Genomic DNA, 26,325 nt, shown 5'->3' on the forward strand with positions numbered 1-26,325 from the left:
CACATTCAGAAACCCTCCTTTAATTGTCATAAACTGGGGAAAGTAGCACCAGGCTCAGCTTCCCCAGCTAGCTCTATTAAACTATAAGCATTCTAGCTATCATCTCCAAATTCTAATTTCTTATGGCTCTCACTCTCTTTAAAATTGTATTAGGATAAGAAACTATCAGAATTGAACAGATTCAAGATGCTTTGTAAGCCAGGCCCATAATTTGTAAACCTAGCACTAATAAGCACAATCTTCTGTCAAAGAACATATAAGATAGGTGATGACTCCTCCCCTTAAGATGCTAATTGATTAAGTTTAAATTATTATTTACGGTTGTACTTGTAAGAAATCATGAAGGCCACCAAGAGCAGTAATGAGCGTGACACAAAAAACGACAGGTGACCACTTAGCTTCAAGACAGTCTGGTTCAAACGAGATAAAAGATTAGTAAGCTATCTCTGCTACTATTTTTCAAGTATGACCAGTACTCATAATTTACTGATTTAAATAAATGATTTTCATCTAGTCAAAAAAAATATGCAGGTAATAAATTCACATATCTATACATCTTCTCCACGGACTCAATAAATGCATTTTCATTTTTAAAGGTTAAGGAAAAAAAAGGTTTACCACTGATCTCCTATTCTCTAGCCACTACAATAATTTTTTCCTATAATTTCCCAAACAGACTGTAATTTTTACTAGGATATTATATGTTGATTTTGTACACTTAATTCAGTAATGCCATAAAGACATCTTTAATATATAGAAAATACTACATACAGGACCATCCAGAGAGTTCTGCATCATAAAACTAGACACCACCTTCCAGGTTAATAGGACTTGGACATATTAACACATATTAACATATATATTCACCTATTACAGGCATGTCATTATTTTAATTAAATTATTTTTAATTAATAATTTAAATTAATTATTAGATAAAATATCTTAAGTAATACACATCAAAGAACCAGAATTTCAGATGATAAAAATTTTTGCATAAGAAGAGTAGCTTCCAAGACTAAAATTACACTGTATTTTTAAAATTGAGATAAAATACATATACCATAAAACTCACCATTTTAAAGTACACAATTATTGGATTTTGTATATTAACAGAATCGTGCAAACATTACCACTACCTAATTACAGAACATTTTAACCATTCCTCAAGAAAACCCCATACCTGTGAGCAGTACTTCCCCCTTCTTTTCAGCTCCCAGCCCTCGCAAGCACTAACCTACCTTGTCTCTATGAATTTGTCCATTCTGGACATTTCATATGGAACAAGTCATACAATACTTGGCCTTTTGTGCCTGGCTTCTTTCACTTGGCATAATGTTTTTGAGATCTGTCCATGTGGTAGCCTGTATAAATATTTCAATCCTTTTTATGGATGGATAATATTCCATTATATAGATATACCACCCACATTTTGTTAAATCTAATCATCAGCTGACCAATATGGGCATTGTTTCTGCTTTTTAGCTCCTATGAAAAATGATGCTATGGACATTCATATGAAAGCTTTATATGAACATAAGTTTTCAATTCTCTTGTATATACATACGCCTAGGAGTATAATTGCTGGGTCATTTGGTAACCCTACTTTTAACTTTTTTAAGAACTGTCAAACTGTTTTGTAAAGGGACTGCACCATTCTACATTTCCATCAACAATACATAGGAATTTATATTTTCTTGTATCCTCACCAACACTTGTTATTATCAATTTTTACAACATCTTTAATCAAGCATTTGGAAGAGGACTATAGTGTATCCTTTGAGTTCTATTACGTTTTTCCCTAGAAGCTGCCAAAGAAATAAAAAGTATAACTGGAAAGGAGTAAATACATCATTATTTGCAGATGACATGATTGTCTACAAAGAAAACCCAGCATATCTATAGAAATATTTAAATAATTCAGCAATATGGCTAGATATAAATCAATATACAAAAATTAATTGGATCTCTATCGAATTTCATTTACAATAGCAAAAAACATATATCTTATATAGAAATCTAATAAAAGACATGCAATATCTTTATAGAGAAAAATCATTAAACTTTATTGAAAAGCATTAAACAAGTACAAAGATACACCATGTTCAAGAACAAGAAGTTTTGGTACTATAGCAATATTAACTCAACGTAAATCCCATTAAAATTTCAAAAGATCTTTTTAAGAAACCAAACTGATTCTAAAATTTATACAGAAAAACAAAGGCCCAGAAAAAATCATGACACCTCTGAAGAAGAAAAAGAAGGAGAATCTGCCCTAATAGACAGAATCAAAAAAGCTCCATTAATTAGAATAGGGAGGTACCGTTAATGAATAGGTAAGTGTTGATTAATGGAACAAAAAGAAGGAGCAGAGAAATAAACCCATACATAAATAGAAACCTGACACATAACAAAGGTAGCACTGCCAATCAGTGAGAAATATTTGGAATATTTAGTAAATTGTATTGGAACTACTGGTTATCCATAAAGAAAAAGTAAAACTGGGTTATTTCAACCACATAAAAAATTAATCCCAGATAGATCAATAATTTAAATATGAACTTTAAGCCTTAAGGCAAGATTTTAAACTTTTAAAAATAATATAGAATTTCCTTCAAAAAGTCTCAAAAAGTGTTAGAGAGAAAGAGACAGGAGAAAAGAAAAGAGAAGAAGAAAAGAATGAAAAGAAACCAAAGAATGTATTTAGAAGTCAGACTAAATTTACAATTTTATTCATCAAAACACCATAGATACTTCTGAGTATCCAAAGAAAATGGAAGCCACCTGGCTCCATATCTCCTAATTTCTCCTCCCTAAACTATGCAAAAGGAGGGAAAAGTATTCTACGTAATAACCTATTTTGGAGCCATGAGAGACTACAGACTCTGGGGAAACAAATGGAGAGTTTTAGAAGGGAAGGGGGTGGAGGGATGGGTGAGCCTGGTGATGGAGGAGGATTAAGGAGGGCACGGATTACATGGAGCACTGGTGTTATACGCAAACAATGAATCATGGAAACTACATCAAAAACTAATGATGTACTGTATGGTGACTAACGTAACAGAATTTAAAAAACAAAGACAAAAAAACCCCTATGTCCTCAGAATAACCTGAATACAAAGAACACTGAAACTCCAAAATAACTGATAGTAAAAATACAAAACTTAAGCAAACTGTAGTGCATAATCTCTCGTGCTCCCACCCACTCCAGCCCCACTGAAACGTCTTGTTGTGAGCGCAAGGAAGACGGAAAAACTGCTGAGAAGACAGAAAACAGAAGACAGCAAGGAGAACAAAGCTTGATCTAAAACTACTGACAGAAAGATAAGTTCATCCTAAATCTGAAAACATTAAAAAATAAGTAAGTAATTGAGTAGATTATAGCACAGGGAAAGAACTTCGAAGTGCATGTGAGTTAAAGGGGCAAGCATGATTTAAAGGGACAGTCTTTGTATCTTATAGTTCCTGGAGGAGAAAAAAATGCAGAGAGAAGGCTTTCAGGCAACTGGGTAGCGAAGGGGAAAAGAAAACGGAGGAGTACAGCAAGACAAGAGAATCACAAAATCCGAGGATACGCAATCCCTCCAGGCCAAAACAAAATACAGCAAAAACTTTACTCTTATTTTTCCATATCAGCCTCTTCTACCTAGCCTGAAATTCTTCCACTGAAATCACATCTTGTGGTTATACAACTACATCTAGAGGGAATTTTTCCAGATGGTTATCATTAACATGAACAGAACATGTAAGCCTAGGAACATATAATATACATTAAGGTAGATTAACTGATAAATGAGAGCATGTCCTTTCTGTACTTCTCGGGTTCGCTGGCTCATTACGACCTCCCAGGCTGTTCTGAGGTCAGAGGCAGCCCCATGACTGAATTACTGACATGGGATATGCGTCCTAAGGAACGTGCACTGCTCCCAGGCTTAGCCCGGAACAACCTCTGCGGCACAATCCTCATTTCCCAGTCCCTCTGCTCCACCCTCTGCTGACACCGATGAATCCAGCAACCTCTGAAACCACACTATGAAGGTGCCACAGCCCCAAGAGAGAAGGAACCTGGATCCCGGGTTCAAAGGAGTTCAAAGGAGTGCCGAGTGGACATTTGATAGACCTGATTTAGACTTCACACAAGTGAAAAAATGAACCTTTATCCTGTTCAAGTCATTATTTGTTTGGAGTTTGCCTGGTATAGCAGCTAACAGCAGTCTAAGTAATACGCTGGCTAATTAGCTCCTAGGGAAGCAGAAAAACTTCAATGACCAATGACAGAGAAGAGGTATAGGTCAACATGGAGGAAGGGTGATAACAGAAATCAAATCTGAATGACAGAGAAATCCCCATGGATTTGAAATTGGTTAATGAGAAATGGGTTAATGAAGTGGGTGCCTGAAAGTGGACAAGAGAGAGGGTATTTTAAGAAGAAACGTGAAAATTGTACAAAGAAGAAAATATAATTGGTATATAACAAGGCTTTACTGCAAACAATACTGATCATAAAAATGTAAATTCTGAAAACTGATTTAAAACTGAAATACAATTATACTAGAGAAAAGGGATGTGGGCGATGTAGACAAATGAGGAAGATGAAGTAATATTGTATTACTTTTGTTATGATTACAACGATTAAATTTTATTATACTTTAGTTTTAGTCAACAAATGGACACATTCTCTCTGACGAAGTCAATCCTGTTATCCTGTATGAGGAATGTGAGAGGCAGGGCAAGAGGTCATGGGGGAAGGGAGGGAAAAATGAAATAAGATGGGACCGGGGAGGGGGACAAACCATAAGAGACTCTTAATCTCAGGAAACAAACTGAAGGTTTGCTGGGGGGTGGGGGGAGGAGAGAGAAGGTGGCCGGGTGATGGACCTCAGGGAGGTGATGGACCTCAGGGAGGTTATGGACCTCGAGGAGGTTATGTGCTTTGGTGAGTGCTGTGAAATGTGTAAGCTTGATGATTCACAGACCTATACCCCTGGGGCAAATAATACATTATATGTTAATTTAAAAAAACACTGTTATCCTGTTTTATAGATGAGAACAGGGACATACACAAGGGTTTAGTAACCTGCCCAAGGTCACAAAGTTAATCAGTGGTAGAAAGATAGTATTAGGACCCAGGAGTCTTGAGTCAAGAACCACATACCTAACCATTACACTGATCTACTAAAACTAACTCTTTACCTACCATAGCAGAAAAACAACAGATGTCCAAATATTTTCAAAATCAAGAAATAGCAGAGAAATGTTATTTAGAATATCAAGGTAAGCAGGAAAAAAAGACAGCTAAAGGGTTGAAAGTCTTTTGCCTCTGTGGAGTGGGACTAGTATGAAGGACAGAAGGGCTAGGGGAAAGCTTAGTAACTGTGTGAAAAGTATTACTTTGATTTAAAAATCAGGGCTCTCACTTTTAAAGAAAAGAAATGATTAAGACACATATTACATACATCATAATTTTGCATGAGTCCAGATTTTAAAAGTGGATCAAATGCAAACTAACAAAGGTTCCTTGTGTAATAGAATACTTTAAGGTGTATTCAACTATACTATTCTATTCTCTTCCTATATAGAATATAGCTTCTTACTTTGCCTACTCAAATGTCAAAATCTCTAAAAGAACCACTATGTTAAGATTAACTGAGAGCATTCATTTATTCCTGCAAGATGCTTTTAAGTGAGAAAGTGAGAAAGTCAAACAATTATCCAAAAATCAAACAATTATCCCTACTAGAATGCAAGAAAACTATTGTCTTTTTAAATTAATTCCAAAGATAATACATTAAGATAAATTACTAATCATGTTCAACAAGTACAACATAAATATCCTTTAATTTTTACATGTAAAAATTAATGTTCATATTAATGTTCATATTCATATTAATGTTATACTTGGTCAGTCATCTTCTGTTTTCTACCTAAGCTCACATCATGGGTAATCTCAAATAATCTCATGGCTGTAAATACTACATACCACTAGATTTATGTATGCCTGACCTTTCCCCTGAATTCCAAATTTAGGTAACCAACAAACTGCCTTCCTGATATCTTTAATAAACAGGTATCTCAAAGTCAACAAATACAATGCATAAGGATAGGATTTCTGCAATTTGTAGTACAATTAAGTACGAATTACTCTTTGACTCAGAAATCCCACTTTTTAGAATCTAAATCTAAAATCTAAATCTAAACCTAAAAACAGACCACTAATAAGCAGTAACACATGCACCAAGTTATTCACGTAACACTCTTTTAATAGCAAAAAATTTTAAACAAGCTATTTCCATTTTCAAGCAATCAGTTGAATGAATTATGGTATGGTCACATAATGAAGTACAATGCAGCTGGAAAAAAAAGACCGAGAGATCCCTGCATTCTAATTTGAATTTCACTCTGACGCACATAATTAGTTTAAAGGAAAAAAAAGGCAAACACAAAACATATATAGTACTGAACCTTTTGTAGAAAGGAGAAATATGCATAATTCTTATTTATACACCGTATATTTCTTATATATACTTTTTATATATGTTTACATATACCTTTTAATATATATGTTATATATCTTTCTATATGATAAATAAACAAATGCTAACTGAAACATTCTAGAATCTAGGTTAAGACAAAAAGTATATATAACTGGAAGAGATTATGCTGAGTGAAATAAGTCAAGCAGAGAGAGTCAATTATCATATGGTTTCACTAATTTGTGGAGCATAACAAATAGCATGAAGGACAAGGGGCGTTAGAGAGGAGAAGGGAATCTGGGTAAATTGGAAGGGGAGGTGAACCATGAGAGACTATGGACTCTGAAAAACAATCTGAGGGTTTTGAAGTGGCGGGGGGGTGGGAGGTTGGGGTACCAGGTGGTGGGTATTATAGAGGGCACGGCTTGCATGGAGCACTGGGTGTGGTGCAAAAATAATGAATACTGTTTTTCTGAAAATAAATAAATTGGGGGAAAAAAAGTATATATAACTGAAGCAAACACAGAAAATGAGTGTAATTTTTGAATTTAGGTGGGGAGTCCATGTGGGTTAACTAGTCTAGCCTCTTTTCTATATATTGGATATTTGTCATACTTAATGAAAGAGAAATATAATTCAAGATATATTAATACCCTTCAATGGCTTCCATTTCACTTACAAAGTGTCAAAACACTTTCAGGACTCGCAAGACCCTATACAATCTAGTCCTCTATTACTTGTCTGCCTTTATTCCTTTCCCTGTCACTCTGCCACCCCCTGACCTGCTTTCTGTTCTTCAGGCCAGCCGGGATCATTCCCTCCTCAGGGTCTTCACACTCGTTCCTTCTGCCTGGACTGTTCTTCCCTCGTAGACTGGCCTGGCTTACTCCCTTCACTCCAATCACTATTCGTTTTCATTTTCTCAAACACGTCTTCCCTCGCCACCCTAAACTGCTGAAGAGGTAAGCTGCAAGCCCTATGTCCTTTTCCATGATTCATCTTTCTCCATATCACTTATCACCTTCTAGTACAGTATATGTTTTACTCACAAACACTCTCCTTATTTATCATCAGTCTCCCTCCTCTAGAAGGGAAGCTCCATGCGGGCGGCCATTTCTGCCTATTCTACCCTCAGCACCTTGAATGGGGCTGTGCACATTCACGTCAGGAGACTTTAAGAATACACCGGGGGAGGGGGGGGGCCTGGGTGGCTCAGTGAGTTAAAGCCTCTGCCTTCAGCTCAGGTCATGATCTCAGGGTCCTGGGATCCAGCCCCCCATCGGGCTCTCTGCTCAGCAGGCGGTCTGCTTCCCCGTCTCTCTCTGCCTACTTCTCTGCCTGCTTGTGATCTCTCTCTCTGTCAAATAAATAAAATATTAAAAAAAAAAAAAAAAAAGAATACAGCGGGGGTCATTATGTACTGTGACCCTAACTTTCACTGACTGTACACAACGCAAATAGCACTTGCCATTTTGTGACTTGTCCTGTGTACCCTGCTTCTAGTAGCTTTTCTTGTACAAAAGTTTTAAATTCAAAAATGCTGAAATTTATCAATCTTTTCCTTCAGAGGCTGTGCTTTCTGTGACTCGAAAACTTGTTTCCCACACTGACATCAAAGTGATTTTAAATATTCTCTTAAAAGTTTTAAAGTTAATCCAAACAGTATTTCAGTTCACAGCATGAAACACAGACCTACTTTTACTTTTTTTCACACGGATAACCAATTTTCTTAGCATCATTTACTAAGCAGTCCATCTTTATTCCACTGAATTGTGGTACCGCCTTTGATGTAAACTAAGCTTCCCTGTGTAAGAGACTGCTTCTGTTCTCTTTAACATGTCTCATTAGACTATTTCTCTGTATCTGGCCCAATTCCCTTCTATTTTAATTACTGTAACTTTACAAGAAGCTCTGGATATCAACAGGGCAAATCCCTGAAGCAGAGATGACTAACTGCCACCCAATGTCAATTCTTTCTGTTGTTCAGTTACGGACTCAACTTCCCGGACTCAGCATGAATGGCCACCTGGCAGAACTGGTCTCTGCTTCCCTTGGCCATATATGACCATGTAACTAAATTCTGGCCAATGACATGCAAGTAGAAGTCACATGCTTGCAATTCTGGATCACAGCCTTAAAAAGAGCTTCTTTCTCCCTTTCCCTTTCTGGCAGCTGGAATGTGGACGTGGTAACTTTAAACATGCCAAGGAAGATAACATCCTAGGCATATCAGAGCAAGACAGAAGACACTCATTAAGTGGAATCAGCAAACTCCATCCTGCCTATCAGAGTAGACTTCTACCTTAAGAAAGAAATAAACCTTTCTTGTTCAGTCACTTAATCTCTGGTAAAGCAACTAAATGAATATTTTAATTAATACATCCCCCCCCACTACATTCCTTTACTTAAAAGCTATCTTATTCTTTGCTGTTTGCTCTGCCATATACATTTAAGAAATAACTTACACATTCCCTGAAAATTCTTGCTGGTATTTAGATTAGAATTCTATTAAATTTATAGATTAATTTGGGGGAGTACTGCCAATTTAAACATACTGCATATCTCTACTCATAAAAATTATTTATCTCTTCATTTACATGTTTTCTTTTATGTCTGTATATAAAGATTTTTCATTTTCTCCATAAAAGTCATACACATCTTTTGTTCAATTTGTTCCTGGGTATATTATGGATATCACAATACTCTAAAAGAGATTTTTATTGCATTTTCTAATTGTTTGTTGCCTATTACATATAAAAATGTACCTTATTTTTATATAGTGATCTTGCATTAGTCAAATTTACTAAACTCTCTTGTTCTATTGTTTATAAAGTCTCTTGGATTTTCTATATTGATAATCAACATCACCTATAAATAATATTAGCATTATCCATTTATTTTTGAACTGATAACTTTCTACTTCTCTGTCGTGGCTTACTACTGGCTAAACTGTCCAATATGATGCTGAATAGCAACATTCATGCTTCTAATATTTCACCATTTAGTAGTTTCTAACTTATTTTTGACAGATACCCTTTTTAGGTTAAAGAAGTTTCTTTGTATTCTTAGTGTAAGAGCTATTATTATAGGGCGCCTGGGTGGCTCAGTTGGTTAAGCGACTGCCTTCAGCTCAGGTCATGATCCCAGAGTCCTGGGATCGAGTCTTGTATCAGGCTCCTAGCTCCGCAGGGAGTCTGCTTCTCCCTCTGACCTTCTCCCCTCTTCATGCTCTAACTCTCTCTCTCTCTCAAATAAGTAAATACATAAAATCTTTAAAAAAATAAATAAAACATTTTTTTAAAAAGAGCCATTATTATTATAAATGAATGATAAATTTTATCAAATGCTTCTGTTGAGATGCTCACATGATCAACATAGTACACCTTTTGAATAGACTCCAATGCAACGTTCTTGTAATGATTCAGTTTGTCATACGTTTGTATGTTTTCCTCAAACCATTGAAGGATTTGTTTTGCTAATTCTTATATCCTTGTTCCTAAGTTAGACCAGCATATATTTTCCTCTCTCAGACTGTATTACTCTGGATTACTATCAAGGTTATATTCCAGTCTTATGAAGTAATTTGGGATAATGTTCCATTTCTTTTAGTCTCTGGAACAGTTTTCATAAGGTTGGGTCATTTTTTCTTTGAAGACTGAATGACAAGTTGCCTAAAAAAAAAAAAAAAACCCACTTGCGATTAATTAATTAATTAATTAAAATCTACTATCAGTTTAAATTCTATTTTTCTCTGAAGTTGTCCATTTCATCTACAACTTCAAATTTACTATCAAGAAGTCATTAAAGCAAAAAAAAAATAAGAAGTCATTAAAGCTTTTAGGATTTTTGAAAGCTCACTTACAAGTGCAATTATACCCCTTTTACAAGGCTAACATTATTTACTTGTGGCTTCTATATTATGTTTTTAATTAGTGACACTAGAGATCTAACTATTTCATAAGACTTTGCAAAGCAGTGGCATTTTGATTGTTTATCTTTATTGTATCTTTGCTTCTATTTGATTACTTTTTTGTTATCTTTAGTTTTTCCTTCTTTCTACTTACTCTGAGCTTATGAGACGATAGTTCTAACTTCTTACCCTGAATGCCTGTGTCATAAATTTCATTCTCTTCTAACATAAGCATATAGGACACTGACTTTTTTTTTTTAATGGTTACAAATTCTTTGTACCACTCCCATTAAGAACCTCCTCCTTTTGAACCTAAGCAGGCTTGCCAGTGCTTGTGCTAATACAGCAGAGCAGAAGTGATACCATGTGCCTCCTTCTAAGGGTAGATTAGTAAGTCACACAGTATCTACCTTATGTTAGAATACTGGCCACCATATGAGAAGTCTATGGCTATGAATCTACAGCTCAAGTTTTCACTTCCGGGTTTAAAAAAAAAATTAAAAAAAACAGTTTTATTGATGTACCATTCACCAAAAATTCCATCCTTTAAAGTGTAATTCAGAGGTTTTTAGTATATTCACAGAGATGTGTGACCATTACCACTGTCTCATTTCAGAGCATTTTCATCACCCCAAAAAGAAACTCTATACCCATCAGCAGTCACCCTCCATTCCCTCTTTCCCCCAGCTCCTGAAAACCACCAATCTACAGATTTGCTGGTTCTGGACATTTCATATAAATAGAACCATACACTATGTGGTCCTTAAGGTCTTCCTTCTTTGACTAAGGGCAATATTTTCACAGTTTCTCCATAATTGTTTCTCGTATCAATACCTCATTCCTTTTTATTGTTGACTAATACTCCATTGTGTGGATAGACCACATTTTGTTTATTTAGCCATCACTTCATGGGCATTTAGGTTTTCTCCACTTTGGATATTATGAATAATAATGCTATGACTATTACATTACAGGCTTTTGTGTGAACATAAGTTTTCAATTTTCTTGGTTATATACCTAGGAATAAAACTTCTGGGTCATACAGTAACTCTATGTTTCACTTGCTGAGGAAATGGCAAGCTGTTTTTCAAAGTGGCTGCAGCATTTTATGACCCCACCAGGAGTGTGTGAGGTTCCAGTTTCTCCATATCGTCATCAACACTGGTTATTGTCCCTTTTATTTTAGCCATCCTAGTGGGAGTGGGATGGTATCTCAGCATGGTTTGCATTTGTCCTTCCCTGATGAGCCTCCATATTTTTAACTCTGAAGGTTCCCTAACTTTTCTCTGGGCTTAAAAATACATTGAAAGGTATATGTGCTAATATTTTCTCCAGGGTTGTTAGGTGTTTTTTGTTTGTTTGTTTGTTTGGTTTTTTTTTTTAAAGATTTTATTTATTTATTTGACAGAGAGAGATCACAAGTAGGCAGAGAGGCAGGCAGAGAGAGAGGAAGGGAAGCAGGCTCCCTGCTGAGCAGAGAGCCCGATGCGGGACTCGATCCCAGGACCCTGAGATCATGACCTGAGCCGAAGGCAGCGGCCCAACCCACTGAGCCACCCAGGCGCCCATTGTTAGGTGTTTTAGTGCAGAAAATTTTATATTATCTAGTTTAAATCATTACTGAAAAAAGAAATCTTCACCATCATTACATTTAGAATTATATTTGCATAGAGAAAGTATTATAAATACCTCCTATGTGGTAAACAGTGAATACAATTATTCAAGATCAACTCAGCTAAATCCAATTCAATCATTCATTCATTAGTTCAAACATTTATTAAATATCTACCATATGTCCTATGTAATTCTCAGCACTGGCAATACTGCAGTAAACAAATCCATCAAAGCTCCGACCCAATTAGAGCTTATATTTGATGGAGGGGCATAGAGTTCTTCTGCAAAACATAATTAACAATATAAGTGATAAGTGCCAATTAAGATAGAAATTACTAAATGGATAGGATGATAGCATTAAGATTAAAGAATAGAAGGAGCTACTTTAGCTGTGGTCAGTAGGAAATATGTGATTGAGAAAGTAACACTTGGAATGAGTCCTAAAAGGATTAGAGGAGTCAGTCATTCCAAGAGCTGCTAGGGGAGAGCATTACAGGCAGAGAAAATAGCCTGTAATAAAATCTTTAGCCAGAAACAAGCCTGGACATTTAATGAAGAAAAATAAAACCAATGTGGCTGAGGCATAGTGAGTAAAAGACAGTATGCATTAAACAAAAAGCATGAAGTAGGCAGGGCTCAAACCATGTAAGTGTGTCAGGCTGAGTAATGGCCTCTCAAAGACGTCAATGTCCCAATCCCCAGAGCCAGTATGTATCACCCGAAATGGCAAAAAGGATTTTGCATATTTTGTTGTGTTAAGGATCTTGAGATGGCAAGATTACAGCGGATTATCCTATTTGTAGGCCTGATGTAATCCCCAGAGTTCTTAGAAGAGTAGGAGAAAAAACAAACAGAACATCAGAAGCAGAGTTTGTGGAGTGACAGGCTTTGAAGGACCACAAGCCACAGAACGCAGTTGGCCTCTAGATGGAAAAGATAAGGAAGCAGAGCCTCCCCTCCAACGTCCTGAAGAAGAGCTTGACCTTAAGCCCAGTGAAACTGACTTTGGACTTCTGGTCTCCAGAACTATAAGAGAATAAGCTTGTGTTGTTTTAAGCCAGCAAAGCTGTGGTCCTTTGTTACCACAGCCGTAGTAAACGAATACAGAGTTTAGTAACTGAAAGCGGGGAGCTGCCGTGACAGATACCTAACATAGGGAAGTGGCTGTGCAATTAGGTACTGGGGAGAAATATGAAGAATTCTGGGGAGCATGACAGAAGGAGCCTAAAGTGCCTTGAGAAATATTTATTGCCTTTTAGGAGACACATAGGTATTAATGATTCTGCTAGTCAGGACTGAGGGAAAAAAATGAGGCACGTGGTAGGAAAAAAACCTTATACAGGTCTTAGATCTAGAAGACCTAAACAGGCAAAGGGATCACTGTGGAAACATAAACTTAAAGGTGCTGCTGGTGAGAAGTCAGAAAGAAAGGAAGAGCAGGAAACTGGAAACTGGAAACTGGAGAAAGGAGATCCTTGTGACCCAGTGGCAGGGGGCCTGGCTAAACCATGTCTTACAGTTATATGGAAATTACCATGAACTTGGGATATTTAGCTAAGGAGACTTCCAAGCAATGTGCTGAAAGGGTGGCTGGGTTTATTCATGCTGTTTTTAGTAAACCTTGGGAGGAAACAGATAAATCAAGGGAAAAACTTTTAAGTAAAAAGGCAGGAGGACTTCATGATTTGGAAAATCCTCAGCCTATCCAGATTGTGAATTACGCTAAAATTAGGCATTCAACGTCAAGAAAGCAGGCTCTGGAGCCAAGGGTAGAGGAGACAACCTTTTGTCAGTGTCTCAAACTGAACACAACTCAGTGACACAGAGTTCTCTGAAGGGATTAAACCTACTACTCTTGGGTCTCTCCTACCCTCATCTGAGCAAAAGCCAAAGAAAGGGATGGAATAACCCAGGAAAGACCTGTGGAGAAGCACCTTGTTCTACCAGAATGAATCCCGATGACAGACAGAAAAGACTCACGGGGTTTCTGAGAATATTCTATATAAACCCTGCCAGCTGGAACTGAAAGGGTCCAGAAGATGAAATACAAGAAGACTGATGGACTACCAAAATCCTAGAGGCAGAAAACTGGTGCAAACACACACTACCTTCCATGAAAAAGGAAAGAGGAGTCCTAGGGTAGAGTCTTAAACCCAGAGGGTTGGAGCTTCAGACCTCAGGGTCAAGAGCTAGACAATGTGATTCCCAGATCTTGAAACCTAGAGCTTTTTCCCAGTTTCAAGTTTTAAAATTTCTAAGTACCAGTGACTCCTTTCTTCCTTCCATTTCCTCCCTTTTTGGGTGGAAAGTCTCTGTTATCCAATGCCTCCTCCATTACTGTATTTGGAGAGCAGGTAATTTGTTTTCTAGTTTCACAGGTCTACAGATAGGAAAGGAATTTTGACCCATGATGGGTCATACCCAGAGTTTCACCCACACCTAACACAAATGATTTTAGATGAGGAGTTGATGATATTTAGATGATGTTTTGGACTTGGAGTTGATGCTACAATGTAAGGCTTTGTAGACCAGGGTAAGGCTTTTTGATTTTATTCCAGGTATAATGGGAATCCACAGGAGTGGACATTATATTTAAAATCTGATCTACATTTAATGCATGTAAACCTGATTCATATTTTAAAAGACCACTGGATCTAAAAAAAAAAAAAGGCTCACTGGTACATACTAAAGGAGAGATGTGGAAGTAGGGAAATTAGTTAGAAAATTATTAGAGTTGTGTAGGCAAGAGAAGACAGGAATGCAGGCTACAAGGATAACAGCAGGACGGAAAAAAGAGGATGGCTTCAAAATCTATTTTGAAGGTAGAAGTGGCAGAACCAATTAATATATTAAATGGAAAGACAGAAGGAGTGAAATAACAGTTATTCTTAAGGTCGGACTTGAGCAACTGGATAGACTGGGCTCTTTACTAGTGGAGACGGGGAAGACTGAGGAAGGTACAGGCTCATGTGAGGAAACCAAGACTTGCACTTTAAACATGCCAAGTTGTTGGTGGGAGACATCCAGATGGAAAGATCAAGTAAATACAGAATAGAAGAACAGGGAGCTCGAGGACAGCTCAGAGCTGGATTTACGAATTTGTGTGGCATTTAAGAGAGAACTGAATAAAACCAAACAGAGGGAAAAGATGGACAAGCAAAGCAAGGCTCGCACCAAACTCTGACACATTCCAGTATCTGAGTTCTGAGAGCAGCAAGAAGCCAGGGAAGGAGAAAGAGAAGGAACAGCCAAACAGGTAAAAAGAAGCCGGATATGTCATCAGAGATGCCATTTTACCAGAATCCCTGAAGCTAATTACAATTATTTGGCTTCATATAACCTTCAAATGCTCTCGGCTATCAAAGTCCAGCTTACCATGCAAAGGCTTTAGCTTTGAGCATTAATTTTGAATTATTTAAATACTTATGGAACATCAATCCCCTAGAAGAGGACACTGAACTAAATGCTGAGGGCACACACAAAGATTCAGAAATTTTCCACAAGATGGCTACAGTATGATCATTTTTTAAACTTTTAATCACACATTTAAAATTCTACAGAAAAGCAGAAAGAAGTGAAAAAGCTGGACTAGTAGAAATCTGGGCAAGGCATTGTCTGTGAACTACCTGGACTGGAATTAAGACAGCAATACAGAACAAGAAGAAGACCCATACTAAAAAGGTGTGTTCAGATCATCACCGATCCCTGTCTATACTATTTTCTCTGCTGTAGCTTTATGTTCCCATCATAGCCACAAAAGAGCCTCTGCACATTTACTGTCTTCCATTCTAGCAGTCTGTGCTCTTGTCTTCTCATTCACCTATCCACAGCTTTCACAACTTTTGATTCCAAGTGATTTGTACAGTGTCTTCTATCCCACCAAATAAATTCTGTGTTTCAAAAAGTTTTGGTGGGAAAGGCTAATAACTGTAAAATTATTTAAAACATTTTTAGCAATTCCAGATTAATATATTATAAAGGTTTTTAAAAGGTTTACATCAAGAAAAAAAACAATGTATACATCTGTCCCCCCCATATTAGATAAGAAGTATCAATTGACAATGATTATAGCATGAAAATCATAATAAAAAATTTGAGATTTGGGGAAATGGACCTCAATTTTCTCCTCTATGTTGCCAGAGGAAAGGTATATAAACAACACTTTAATCAAGGAGGCAGGGTGTTTTTAAATGTACAGCCGTCACCCGTAGTGACACATAAACTGTAGTATGACCATGTTAATAATGGTCACACAAATTCACCTTAAAAGGATTAGAAATTTTTTCAACTCTAAAGCAGCTGAGGCTTTTCAGACCTGCTGAAGACTTACTGAATACATGTTGACATTTCCCTGGCACACCGAACAGGTATCACAAATACAGATGCTGCCTCAATCCTCCTTAGGGTGAAATAGTGGGGAAAGAATTGGTGCTCACTGGCCAGACTCAGGAGGGCCAAGTCAGTTTTCAAAAGAGATGCAAGAAAAACAAAGTCTCCCAAGTTTAAAAAGAGAAAAGAGTACGAAATTTATGAGGATTTCCTCCCCTGACCTCCCCAGATGCATCTTTTCCTTTCTTCACACCATTTCACCGATTTCTCATTACTCGTGAATGTGGGGACTCCCAAGGATCTCCTGATTCTTGCAAATCTAGAGAAGATCTGATTCCTTGCCTCCCACCTAATAACTGAATTACCTTTCCTGGGGCCACCTTGTTGAACCACCCAGTTGCCAGGTGGCTCCTTCTAAGGAAGCATAGACAGTTGTTGGTGTCAAAGGATGCTGTGGTCTTTGGACATGGTCCCGATCTGAATTTCAACCAACTCCTCACATCTCTCTGATGGGGTACAGTAATAGAACAGAAGTCAATGGGAGATCAGCATGCACTCAGATTCCAGATTCTGAAAGGGAACAAAAATCAAACCCTCTATTCTGTGCCCCTTCACCATGTCTAATAACCAATATGCTAGAAACCAGGCTTTATCAGCCCAACAAAACTAAATATAAAGTAACAACTCTCAATAACCACATAATAAACAATACACACTTTATGGATACTTAAGTCTATAATACAAATAAGAAATATTAGTACTTATTACATTTTATTCTAAGTGCAAATTACCTGCCATCTTAACATATGCTGTGAAGTATTCGTTTTGTATCAAAATATCCATGCAGAGCATTGACTTACCTTTTCGAATACAGATAAGTTCATGTACTCCACAGGTTCTTTCTCCACCTATTAAAAAAAAATTGTTAGAAGTTAAAAAGAGGAAATAATGTGAGTTTGACTATTATAAAAAACTGTTTTAAATTAGCTTTTACCAATGACTTCGGAAGAAAGAATTTCCTAATCTTCCTTAAATTCAACTATATGATAATTTGCTGTCCAGAATTTCCTTGAACCCATAAGCTAAGATCTTATAAAGTCTTGGAATAAAGACTTCATCCAAGCCAAGCCTGTTATTTTAATGGCAATCTTCTCAAGAGCAGATATCATATCACCATTTCCTAAGGACGTCTTCACATCATCTAGAAAGAACCACTGTAGGAGAGAAGCCACTTTTGTATCTGAGGTTTAATATACACAGGTAAGTTAATATGGAAAGGTCAACCCTGTAAAGGCCCTATTTATATTTTATCACATATATACTCATATGGTATAAAATAAAATGTAATCTTCTCCCTGGTTAGCTAAAGAATACCCACTCTTGGGGTGCCTGGGTGGCTCAGTTGTTAAGCGTCTGCCTTTGGCTCAGGTCAGGATTCCAGGGTCCTGGGACTGAGCCCCACACTGGGCTCTCTGTTTAGTGGGAAGCCTGCTTCTCCCTCTTCCACACCCCCTGCTTGTGTTCCCTCTCTCAATGTCTCTTTCTCTGTCAAATTATAAAATCTTTTAAAAAGAAAAAAAGTATATCCACTCTTATAAATCTGTAAAAAAATTTTTATAAATAGGATGATAAAAACAAATTTAACCACAATGACAAAAATTACTCTATCATAAAAGTAATAAAAAAGTAAATAAAAATAATATTAGTCTCTATACAAATAGGCATTTCCTTCACTCTGAAACATAATGCCACTGTTTTATATGAATGCAAACTAAATGAAACTCTGTAGTATTCTATATATGCATGACCTTACAATTACACTGTCAATTATGTTTAAACTTTGCATAATAGAAATATTAAATAATTTAATCTTAACTCATTACAGAAGATTATGAACAGTTATGAACAGTTAAGTGTATATCTTATAACACTTATAAAAAATAGAAATAGCTTACAGCAGTAACATGAGAGGTAAAAGCCATGATATCCACTAAAAAAAGTAGGTCATCTGAGAAGCAAGCTAAAAAACTACAAAACAGTATTTCTATCGCTAAAGTAGGTTAGATCTGTATTCCAACTTGGTTGTAACAATGCCAGGTTTGTGATTATTATCAACACAACAAACTAATCACTGGTTATCAGGAAGACAGACTTAGCAAGAAGAAATACCTAACCTAAAATGATGATTATGAAACAACCATCATTCAGCAAACCTCCGTGTAAATGTACTGAGACGTTACTAACTGGAATATCACCAATGGGCAACCACTGATCACTTGCTGAAGGGCAAGAATGAGCTACAACTACACACCACATCGCTTTAATACTGAGAAGAACCTAATAAAAAACCAGAAAGAGGAAATTTACCAAATTACAGAAGAAACTATTTTCAAGAAATTTTGAAGAATCATAAAATTAACAATAACATAACTATAACACACACTAATGCCGTCACTGATGTTTTCAGAGGCCACATGAAAATATTTCTTATATGGTCATTAAGGCCTATTCTCCAGAAGATAACACTTGTAGTATAACGCAGTTTGCCTCATGTACTTAATTTATGTTAGTAAGACTGTACTTTTTAAAGCCTGTAATTAAATCTGGACTTTCCCTATATTTAATGTAAATTGGTTAGGTCTTGGCATACACTACTAATCTTAAATATAAGTGTATGGTTTTTTGCAGGCTTAGTATTAATAGTAACAATAAAAATATTATATAAGATTTTTCTCAAAACTACAAAATGACCATGAAAGCTAACTCCCACTTTTAAAAGTATTCAATTTATCTATATCAAATGAAAGAACTTCATAAATAAAAAGCTAAGTCAAGGATTTACTATATTTTTAAATTTATAGAGTCAATTTATAATTGTCAAATTTGTCAAAGTATGCACAAAAATCACATAACTAGAAAAAAAGAGATCGAGCTCTACTCTTCCTAGCATCTGTTACCAAAATTCTAACCAAGTGAGATTCTGATGATGTACATGTGGAAATCAAGAACAATCACTATCATTACTGAAATGAAAAGGAATATTAAGGATAAATAAATGCCAGGCAGTGACATCCGGGGGGGGCTCAGTTGGTTAAAAGTCTGCCTTTGGCTCAGGTCATGATCCCAGGGTCCTGAGATCAAGTCCCACATTGGGCTCCCTGCTCAGCGGGGAGCCTGCTTCTCCCTCTCCCTCGGCCTCCCACTCTGCCTGCTTGTGCCCACTCTCTGTCAAATAAATAAATAAAATCTTAAAAAACTAAATGCCAGGCAGTAAAATGAAATTTAGGGAAAAAACCTTCCTTTTAAAAGTACAAAAGAAACACAGAAAGTTAAATAAACTTTATTACTGGACATTGAAATCAATATTCCTTTTTTCCCTAATCCTTTCAGAGACCAGTTAAGAGTGTTAAGGAGAAAATATGCATTCTATATGTTAAATGTATAGGTTTTAATGAATATGTTTGGGAGTCAAAAGGCTTAAATAATTTTTCAATCAGAGATACAGTTAACTTTGTACAAACTTCATGCCTTGTTCTAAAACCTCTAAAAATAAGTCTGAAAAGTTTCCAAATGAGGCAAATTTGTAAACAAAAGGCAAGTCACAGTAGGCATATCCTGACTTAGATATGGTGGCAATTCAGAAAATGGCTTACTGATTTTAAGAGTATAATGCACAGGGGAATGATTATTTTTTAAAATTTCAGCTTTATTGAGGTATAGCTGAACATATAAAATTGTAAGATATTTACAGCACACATTGTGATAGCTTGATATAAGTATATAACAAATATGCAAGTCAAATGCATAGAAAAATGATTATTGATCATTTTTATTGAGTTAGAATTGACATAGAACACTGTGTAAGTTTAAGGTATACATGTTGATTTGATATTTATATATCTCGATACGATTACCACCATAGCCTTAGCTAACACCTCTATGGCATCACATAATTATCATTTCTTGTGTGTGGTAGTCACAATTAAGATCCAGTCTCTTAGCAACTTCTAAGTTTATAACATAGTATCGTTGTCTAGAACCACTGTACTGCGCATTAGCTTGCCAGGACTTATTTATCTATGGGTTGCAAGTTTTCACCCTTAACATTTTCCCAATTCCCCCAGGTCCCCCAGACCCTGGTAATCACCATTCCACTCTCTGTTTTTACAAGTTCAGCTTTTTTTAGATTCCACATTTAAGTGATACCATATACTGTCACTTGTGTCTGACTTATTTCACTTAGCATCCATGTTGTCACAAATGGCAGGACTTCCATCTTTTTAGGGCTGAATAATACTCCGTTGTATATACATACACCACCTTTCTACCCATTCCTCCGCTGACAGACAATTGGGCTGTTGGGAAATAACACTGCAATCAACATGGAAGCACAGATATCTCTTCAATATATTTTTTTCGTGTTTTTTAGCTACGTACCCAGCTGGGGGATTGCTGCATCTTATGGTGTTCTATTTTTAATTTTTTTAAGAAACCACCATACTGGTTTCCACAGTAGCTGAACCAATTTGGGGGAATGATTATTTAAAGTAATAAATTAGTCAGTCTCTTTAGAAAGAGCGAAGTCTTCTACTAAAATGAATAATCATCCTCAAATGAACACTTATATAAATACAATTTTTCACACATCAAATTTACTGCAAACATATTAACACTAATGAAAACTTGGGAGACCATAAGAGAACGACAGAATATAAAAAGCGATCAGAAGTTGGAAATAAAGTTGTCTAGCTCATTAGAATAAACAAACTGAGGCACTAAACATTAAGTTGCCCAGGATCACTAGTTTATTGTCAGAAAAAATAATTAGGACCCTAGGGCTGTTATAGTAAGGAATTTAAAAATAGACTTTTCTTCATTTTATGAAAAAAGATAAAAATTATGAAATAGTTTTCTAATCCTTTAAGGTAATTTAAATAAAAGTCAGTTTCTCAAAACTATTCTTAGAGATAATACCAGCCTTGCTCTTGAAATAATCATCTCAGTAACATGGAAATGAGAAATAGAAAATGACAAGCTTAGTCACAGTTACCATCTTTTCCCTCAGGCAAACCCATGTAGGAGCATAATGTAAACCAGCAGAATCCTCTACAATTGGCGTTAAGTACACAGTTTAAGAGGAAATAAATGTGTGTGGGCACACGCAGACATGCTACGAATGTGTGCAAGTGTGTACAGATGCACATGACCGAAAGTGTACCTGGGAAACAGGACTTTCTTTTTAAGCAGGGATTGAGGGGGGGTGGTCATAGGGATTTATAATGTATGTACTTTTCCATATGCCATGGGCAGTGATGTTACAGTCCCATCAAAATATGCCCAGTTATACAAAAATGGAATTAAACCTAAAGACTTACAGTTTATTTAAAATGGAACTAGGAGTCCTTTTTAAAATTGACTTTATTTTTTCTACCATGTATATTTTGACCATTAAATGAAGTCACTACAATTTACAGGCTCTATTAATTTCTTCGCAAACACCACAAGGCTACTTTAGAAATACCTTAAATTTGGGGCACATGGGTGACTCAGTGGGTTAAGCGCCCAACCCATGATTTCGGCTCAGGTCATAATCTCAGGGCTGTGGGATCAAGCTCTGCTTCAGGCTCCTAGCTCAGTGGGGAGTCTGTTTCCCTCAGTCTTGTCTGTCTGTCTCTCTCTCTTCCCCTCCCCCCCCGACTCATACTCCATCTCTCTAAAAAAATAAATAAATCTTTAAAAAAAAAACCTTAAATTCTACCTTATCTAAAGATGTCACTGAAACATATGCATTAAAGTGGTTCAAAAATTAAATTGTGTCACTTATACTTATAACTCTGTTATAGTTAATTCTTAAGCAGACATCTATGCTATAATAGGCATGAAATAGTAAATGTTTCCTATTAATGTGGCCAACTCTCCTCCCACAATCAATTTAACCCATTTAGACCAAAGTCACTAATCTCTAGATACCTTTCAGTTTTGATCCTAATTAAGTCATTCAAGGAATAATCTCAATTTTTAAAAAAGATTTTTATTTATTTATTTGACAGAGATCAAAGGTAAGCAGAGAGGCAGGCAGAGAGAGAGGAAGGGAAGCAGTCTCCCAGCTCAGCAGGGAGCCCAACGTGGGGATTGATCCCAGGGCTCTGGGATCATGACTTCAGCAGAATGCAGAGGCTTTAACCCACTGAGCCACCCAGATGCCCTGGAATAATCACTCAAAGCAGAGTGTTATGGAAAGATCATGGTTTCTGAACTGAGCCAGTCTTCAATTTTTTTTTTAGGATTTTATTTACTTATTTGAGAGAAAGCGAGCAAGTGCATCAGTGGGTAAGGGTACAGACATATATAGGGAGAGGGACAAGCAAACTTCCTGCTGAGCAGGACCTTGAGATCATAACCTGAGCTGAAATCAGATGGTTAACCAACTGAGCCACCCAGGCGCCCCCAAGATTCAATTTTAAAGACAGTATCACCTAGTATTTTCTTTGTGAACCTTGTACTTAGAAGAAAAAAGAAAAGTAACTAAATTCACTTGAGTAGTAATAATAGTAACCCCAGATGGAAAATGGCTTTCATTTTAGTATACCAGTTTCAGGGATTAAAAGTAGCCAGCCACTTTGGAAAACAATGTGGATATTCCTTAAGAAATTAAAATTCCTTAAGAATTAAATTCCTATGACCCTGCAATTGCATTACTGGGTATTTACCCTAAAGATACAGATGTAGTTAAAAGAAGGACCATCTGGACCCCAATGTTCGTAGCAGCAATGGCCAGAGTTGCCAAACTGTGGAAAGAGCCAAGATGTCCTTCAACGGGCAAATGGATAAGGAAGATATGTCCATATTAACTATGGAGTATTATGCTTCCATCAGAAAGGATGAATACCCAACTTTTGTATCAACATGAACAGGACTGGAAGAGATTGTGCTGAGTGAAATAAGTCAAGCAGAGTCAATTATCATATGGTTTCAGTTAATTGTGGAGCATAAGGAATAACACGGAGGACATGGGGAGATGGAGAGAAGTGAGTTGGGGGAAATCGGAGGGGGAGATGAACCATGAGAGACTGTGGACTCTGAGAAACAAACTGAGGGTTTTGGAGGGAAGAGGGGGTGGGAGGTTGGGTGAGCCTGGTAGTGGGTATTAAGGAGGGCACATACTGCATGGAGCACTGGGTGTGGTGCATAAACAAAGAATTCTGGAACACTGAAAAGAAATTTAAAAATAATAAAAATTTAAAAAAAAAGAAAAGTAGCTGCTGGAATGGGGGTGGAAGGCAATGTCGAGAGGAATGCTAAAACCAAGTCCACATGGGGTAGGGAAGAGATATGGAAAAGATACTTTAACAAAACAGATGTCTGCTGTAGTCAAGAGAAGAAGCTTCGCCATGCATCTGCTCTCCATGACTAAGATGATGGATAGATGATGCCTGGCCCATGATGAGCACCCAAAAAATGTTAATTCCCTTTGCATTCCTCACAAGTAGAACATGAAATTCAAAGAAAACTTGGACTTACGCCTAGAGACAAAAAAGATTGTGTATGTTTTCTTCTCTTCTACAGTATTACTTGTCAGTTAATTTCAAACACCTCCTATGAAAATATTCCTAAATAAAAGTCAATCTTCTTATAGTCCTCAATTTGTGCTCTTTTTGAATTTTTCTTTTTCTAAGGGTTTTTTGTGGGTTTTTTTGTTTGTTTGTTTTTAATGTATTTGAGAGGGAGAGAGAGCATGAGCAGAGGGGCAGAAGGAGAAGGAAAAGTAGAGTCCCTGTTGAGCAGCAATCCCAATGTGGGGCTTGATCCCAGGACTCTGGGACATGACCTGAGCTGAAAGGCCAACACTTAACTGACTGAGCCACCAAGGTGCCCCTTCTGAGAATTTTTCTTAAAAAAAAAAAAAAAAAAAAAAAAAACTTTTAGGCCTCCAGTCACCTGGGAGTTAACTTTCCAAATTAGAATTCCTTTACTTTTTAGTTGTTGCTGTGTAATTACTAGAGTTAATCTGAATAAGTGCTTTCTGTACTTACTCTTACAAGCTCATTTTATGTATAATATGCCTATACAATAGCCTAAATTTTGAGAAACATACTTGCCACCCTTTGGCATCACACAGAATAACCAATTATATCTCTTTTCATAACAATATCTTAGAGTACTTTATAATCTTCAAACCATGTGCTAAATACAGTATTAGCTTTTGATCCGTATAAATTCCTATGAATTTATTCAACAACTTTTCCCAAGAGGTGCAAATTTTATCTTATAAAAGTAAACTTACTGTTCATAAATATAATCCATTTCCCTACTTCTGAGCAACTTTTAATTTGGTTTTTGAGTTAATTATGTTTTGGACTGTTTAGAAGCTCGTTAAGATAATACCCTAAAACTCTGAATAAATATATGCTCATAAAAAGGTATTGTACTTAATTTAATTTTCTAGTTAAATGAGAACACCTTTTGTTTTGACTGCTGCACCAGATAATTTGTTAAAGCTATTAATATGCATTATTACATTAGTAAGTTCAGAATACTGATGATAATTTTTCATTAAAATGCTGTCTCCTGATGATTCAGAATATTACTGTGAATATCAATTCTACTACAGCTCTAAAATATGAAAGAAAATGTTCTGAATGCACATATGAATCCTAGAAGTTTGTTTTTAAATAAATTCCTGATGAGAGTTTATTTTATTGTCACTATTTTCTCCTTAAAAAAGGTAAATCAAGGGTTCCAAATTCTTGGGTTTCAGTTAAGATTTTACTGCACAGACATACCAAATATACATATAATTACCTTACTCAAAAGTTTCGAATGTTTTACTGATAGCAGTTGGTTCGATCCAAGGTTTTCCCTGTATAGGCCCTTTCTTGTTAGATATAAATGAGGCAGGATGGGGGGGGGGGGGATGAAGTCAGCTAAATGGAAATCAAATCCAGGAAGACACTCTACCACGCTACTACACATATGCTATGGACAAACATTATAATCACTTTTAAAGAAAGCAATAATGCAAACAGCATTACTCAACAAAGAAATAAGTCAACATGCGTTTCTCTTGCTTTCTACAATGGCAGGCATTGTCACATTCTAAAATTACCTAAAACAACAAAACCCGAAATGTTTCTTAGTTCAAATGTTTCTCTACTGTTCCCTCCTTTTTCCTAATTTTGTTTAGTGAATTAGGAGACAACCCATAAGTAGATAAAGCCCTCCAAAGTACTTAAAGAGATGTCTCTGAACAAATATACTGCTTATCTAACTTTGTGCAAAATCTCTGCAATGTGTTAGAAATTTTATTCCTGCTGAAAGTCAAAATATCCTTTTTAGGGATATTATGGGTTGAACTGAACTGTAAATCTTCAAAAAAAAAAAAAGTGTTCAGTAAATCGCCTGCCTCTGCCACAGACTGTGCACAGGCTGGCCTTTCTCATTCTATAATCCTCCCTTACATCCCAGTGATCTCTCTCCAACAATAACAGGGAAAGCAGGAAAGGAGTGTGATGTTCTCCCTCAGCACTAGGAATGGGATACGTTTGTACTGGGTTTTTAATTCAATATTTCAAAAGTCCAAATTCTGCCTTGGAGATCTTAGAGTCCCAAGTCTTCAAGAGCACCTCAGAATTGTACTGATGATTAAAAAAATACATATGTGGAAGTATGTGGTAAACTGCAAAGTGCCTTTATGAATAAAAATATGTACACACACGTTTACACACACACAAATTCCTTCTAATACAGTCTTCTTTTACAACTTAAAAAAAATACTTCTCAGAGAGATTAAATAGTCAAATATACAGCACAATAACAATAAAGGTGGATTCTTTTTACTTCAGCAAAAAAGTTTTGCAAAGAGTGTTCTGATGTTCTTACGGAAGGGTCAGAAAGACGCAGACTGAATCAAGGATGGGCACAGAGCAGATCGTTAAAGATCTCTATCCTGAGGATTTAAATGCTAGTTTTGCATTTTACAAAGAAAACTAGCAAGAATTCAGA

General features: G+C 36.4%; 1 protein-coding gene across 1 annotated transcript in view; it reads right to left on the reverse strand.

The window, feature by feature from the left end:
• Window positions 1-26,325, reverse strand: part of SYT14 (synaptotagmin 14) — a 194,996-nt gene that overhangs the window by 164,339 nt on the left and 4,332 nt on the right. The window contains exon 2 of the mRNA XM_044267475.1: window positions 17,184-17,231. Within this exon, the coding sequence (XP_044123410.1) occupies window positions 17,184-17,231 (48 nt within the window). The remainder of the gene's footprint in view (window positions 1-17,183; window positions 17,232-26,325) is intronic.

The sequence above is a fragment of the Neovison vison genome, chromosome 10 (genome assembly GCF_020171115.1).
Source record: "Neovison vison isolate M4711 chromosome 10, ASM_NN_V1, whole genome shotgun sequence".
Classification (NCBI taxonomy): domain Eukaryota; kingdom Metazoa; phylum Chordata; class Mammalia; order Carnivora; family Mustelidae; genus Neogale; species Neogale vison.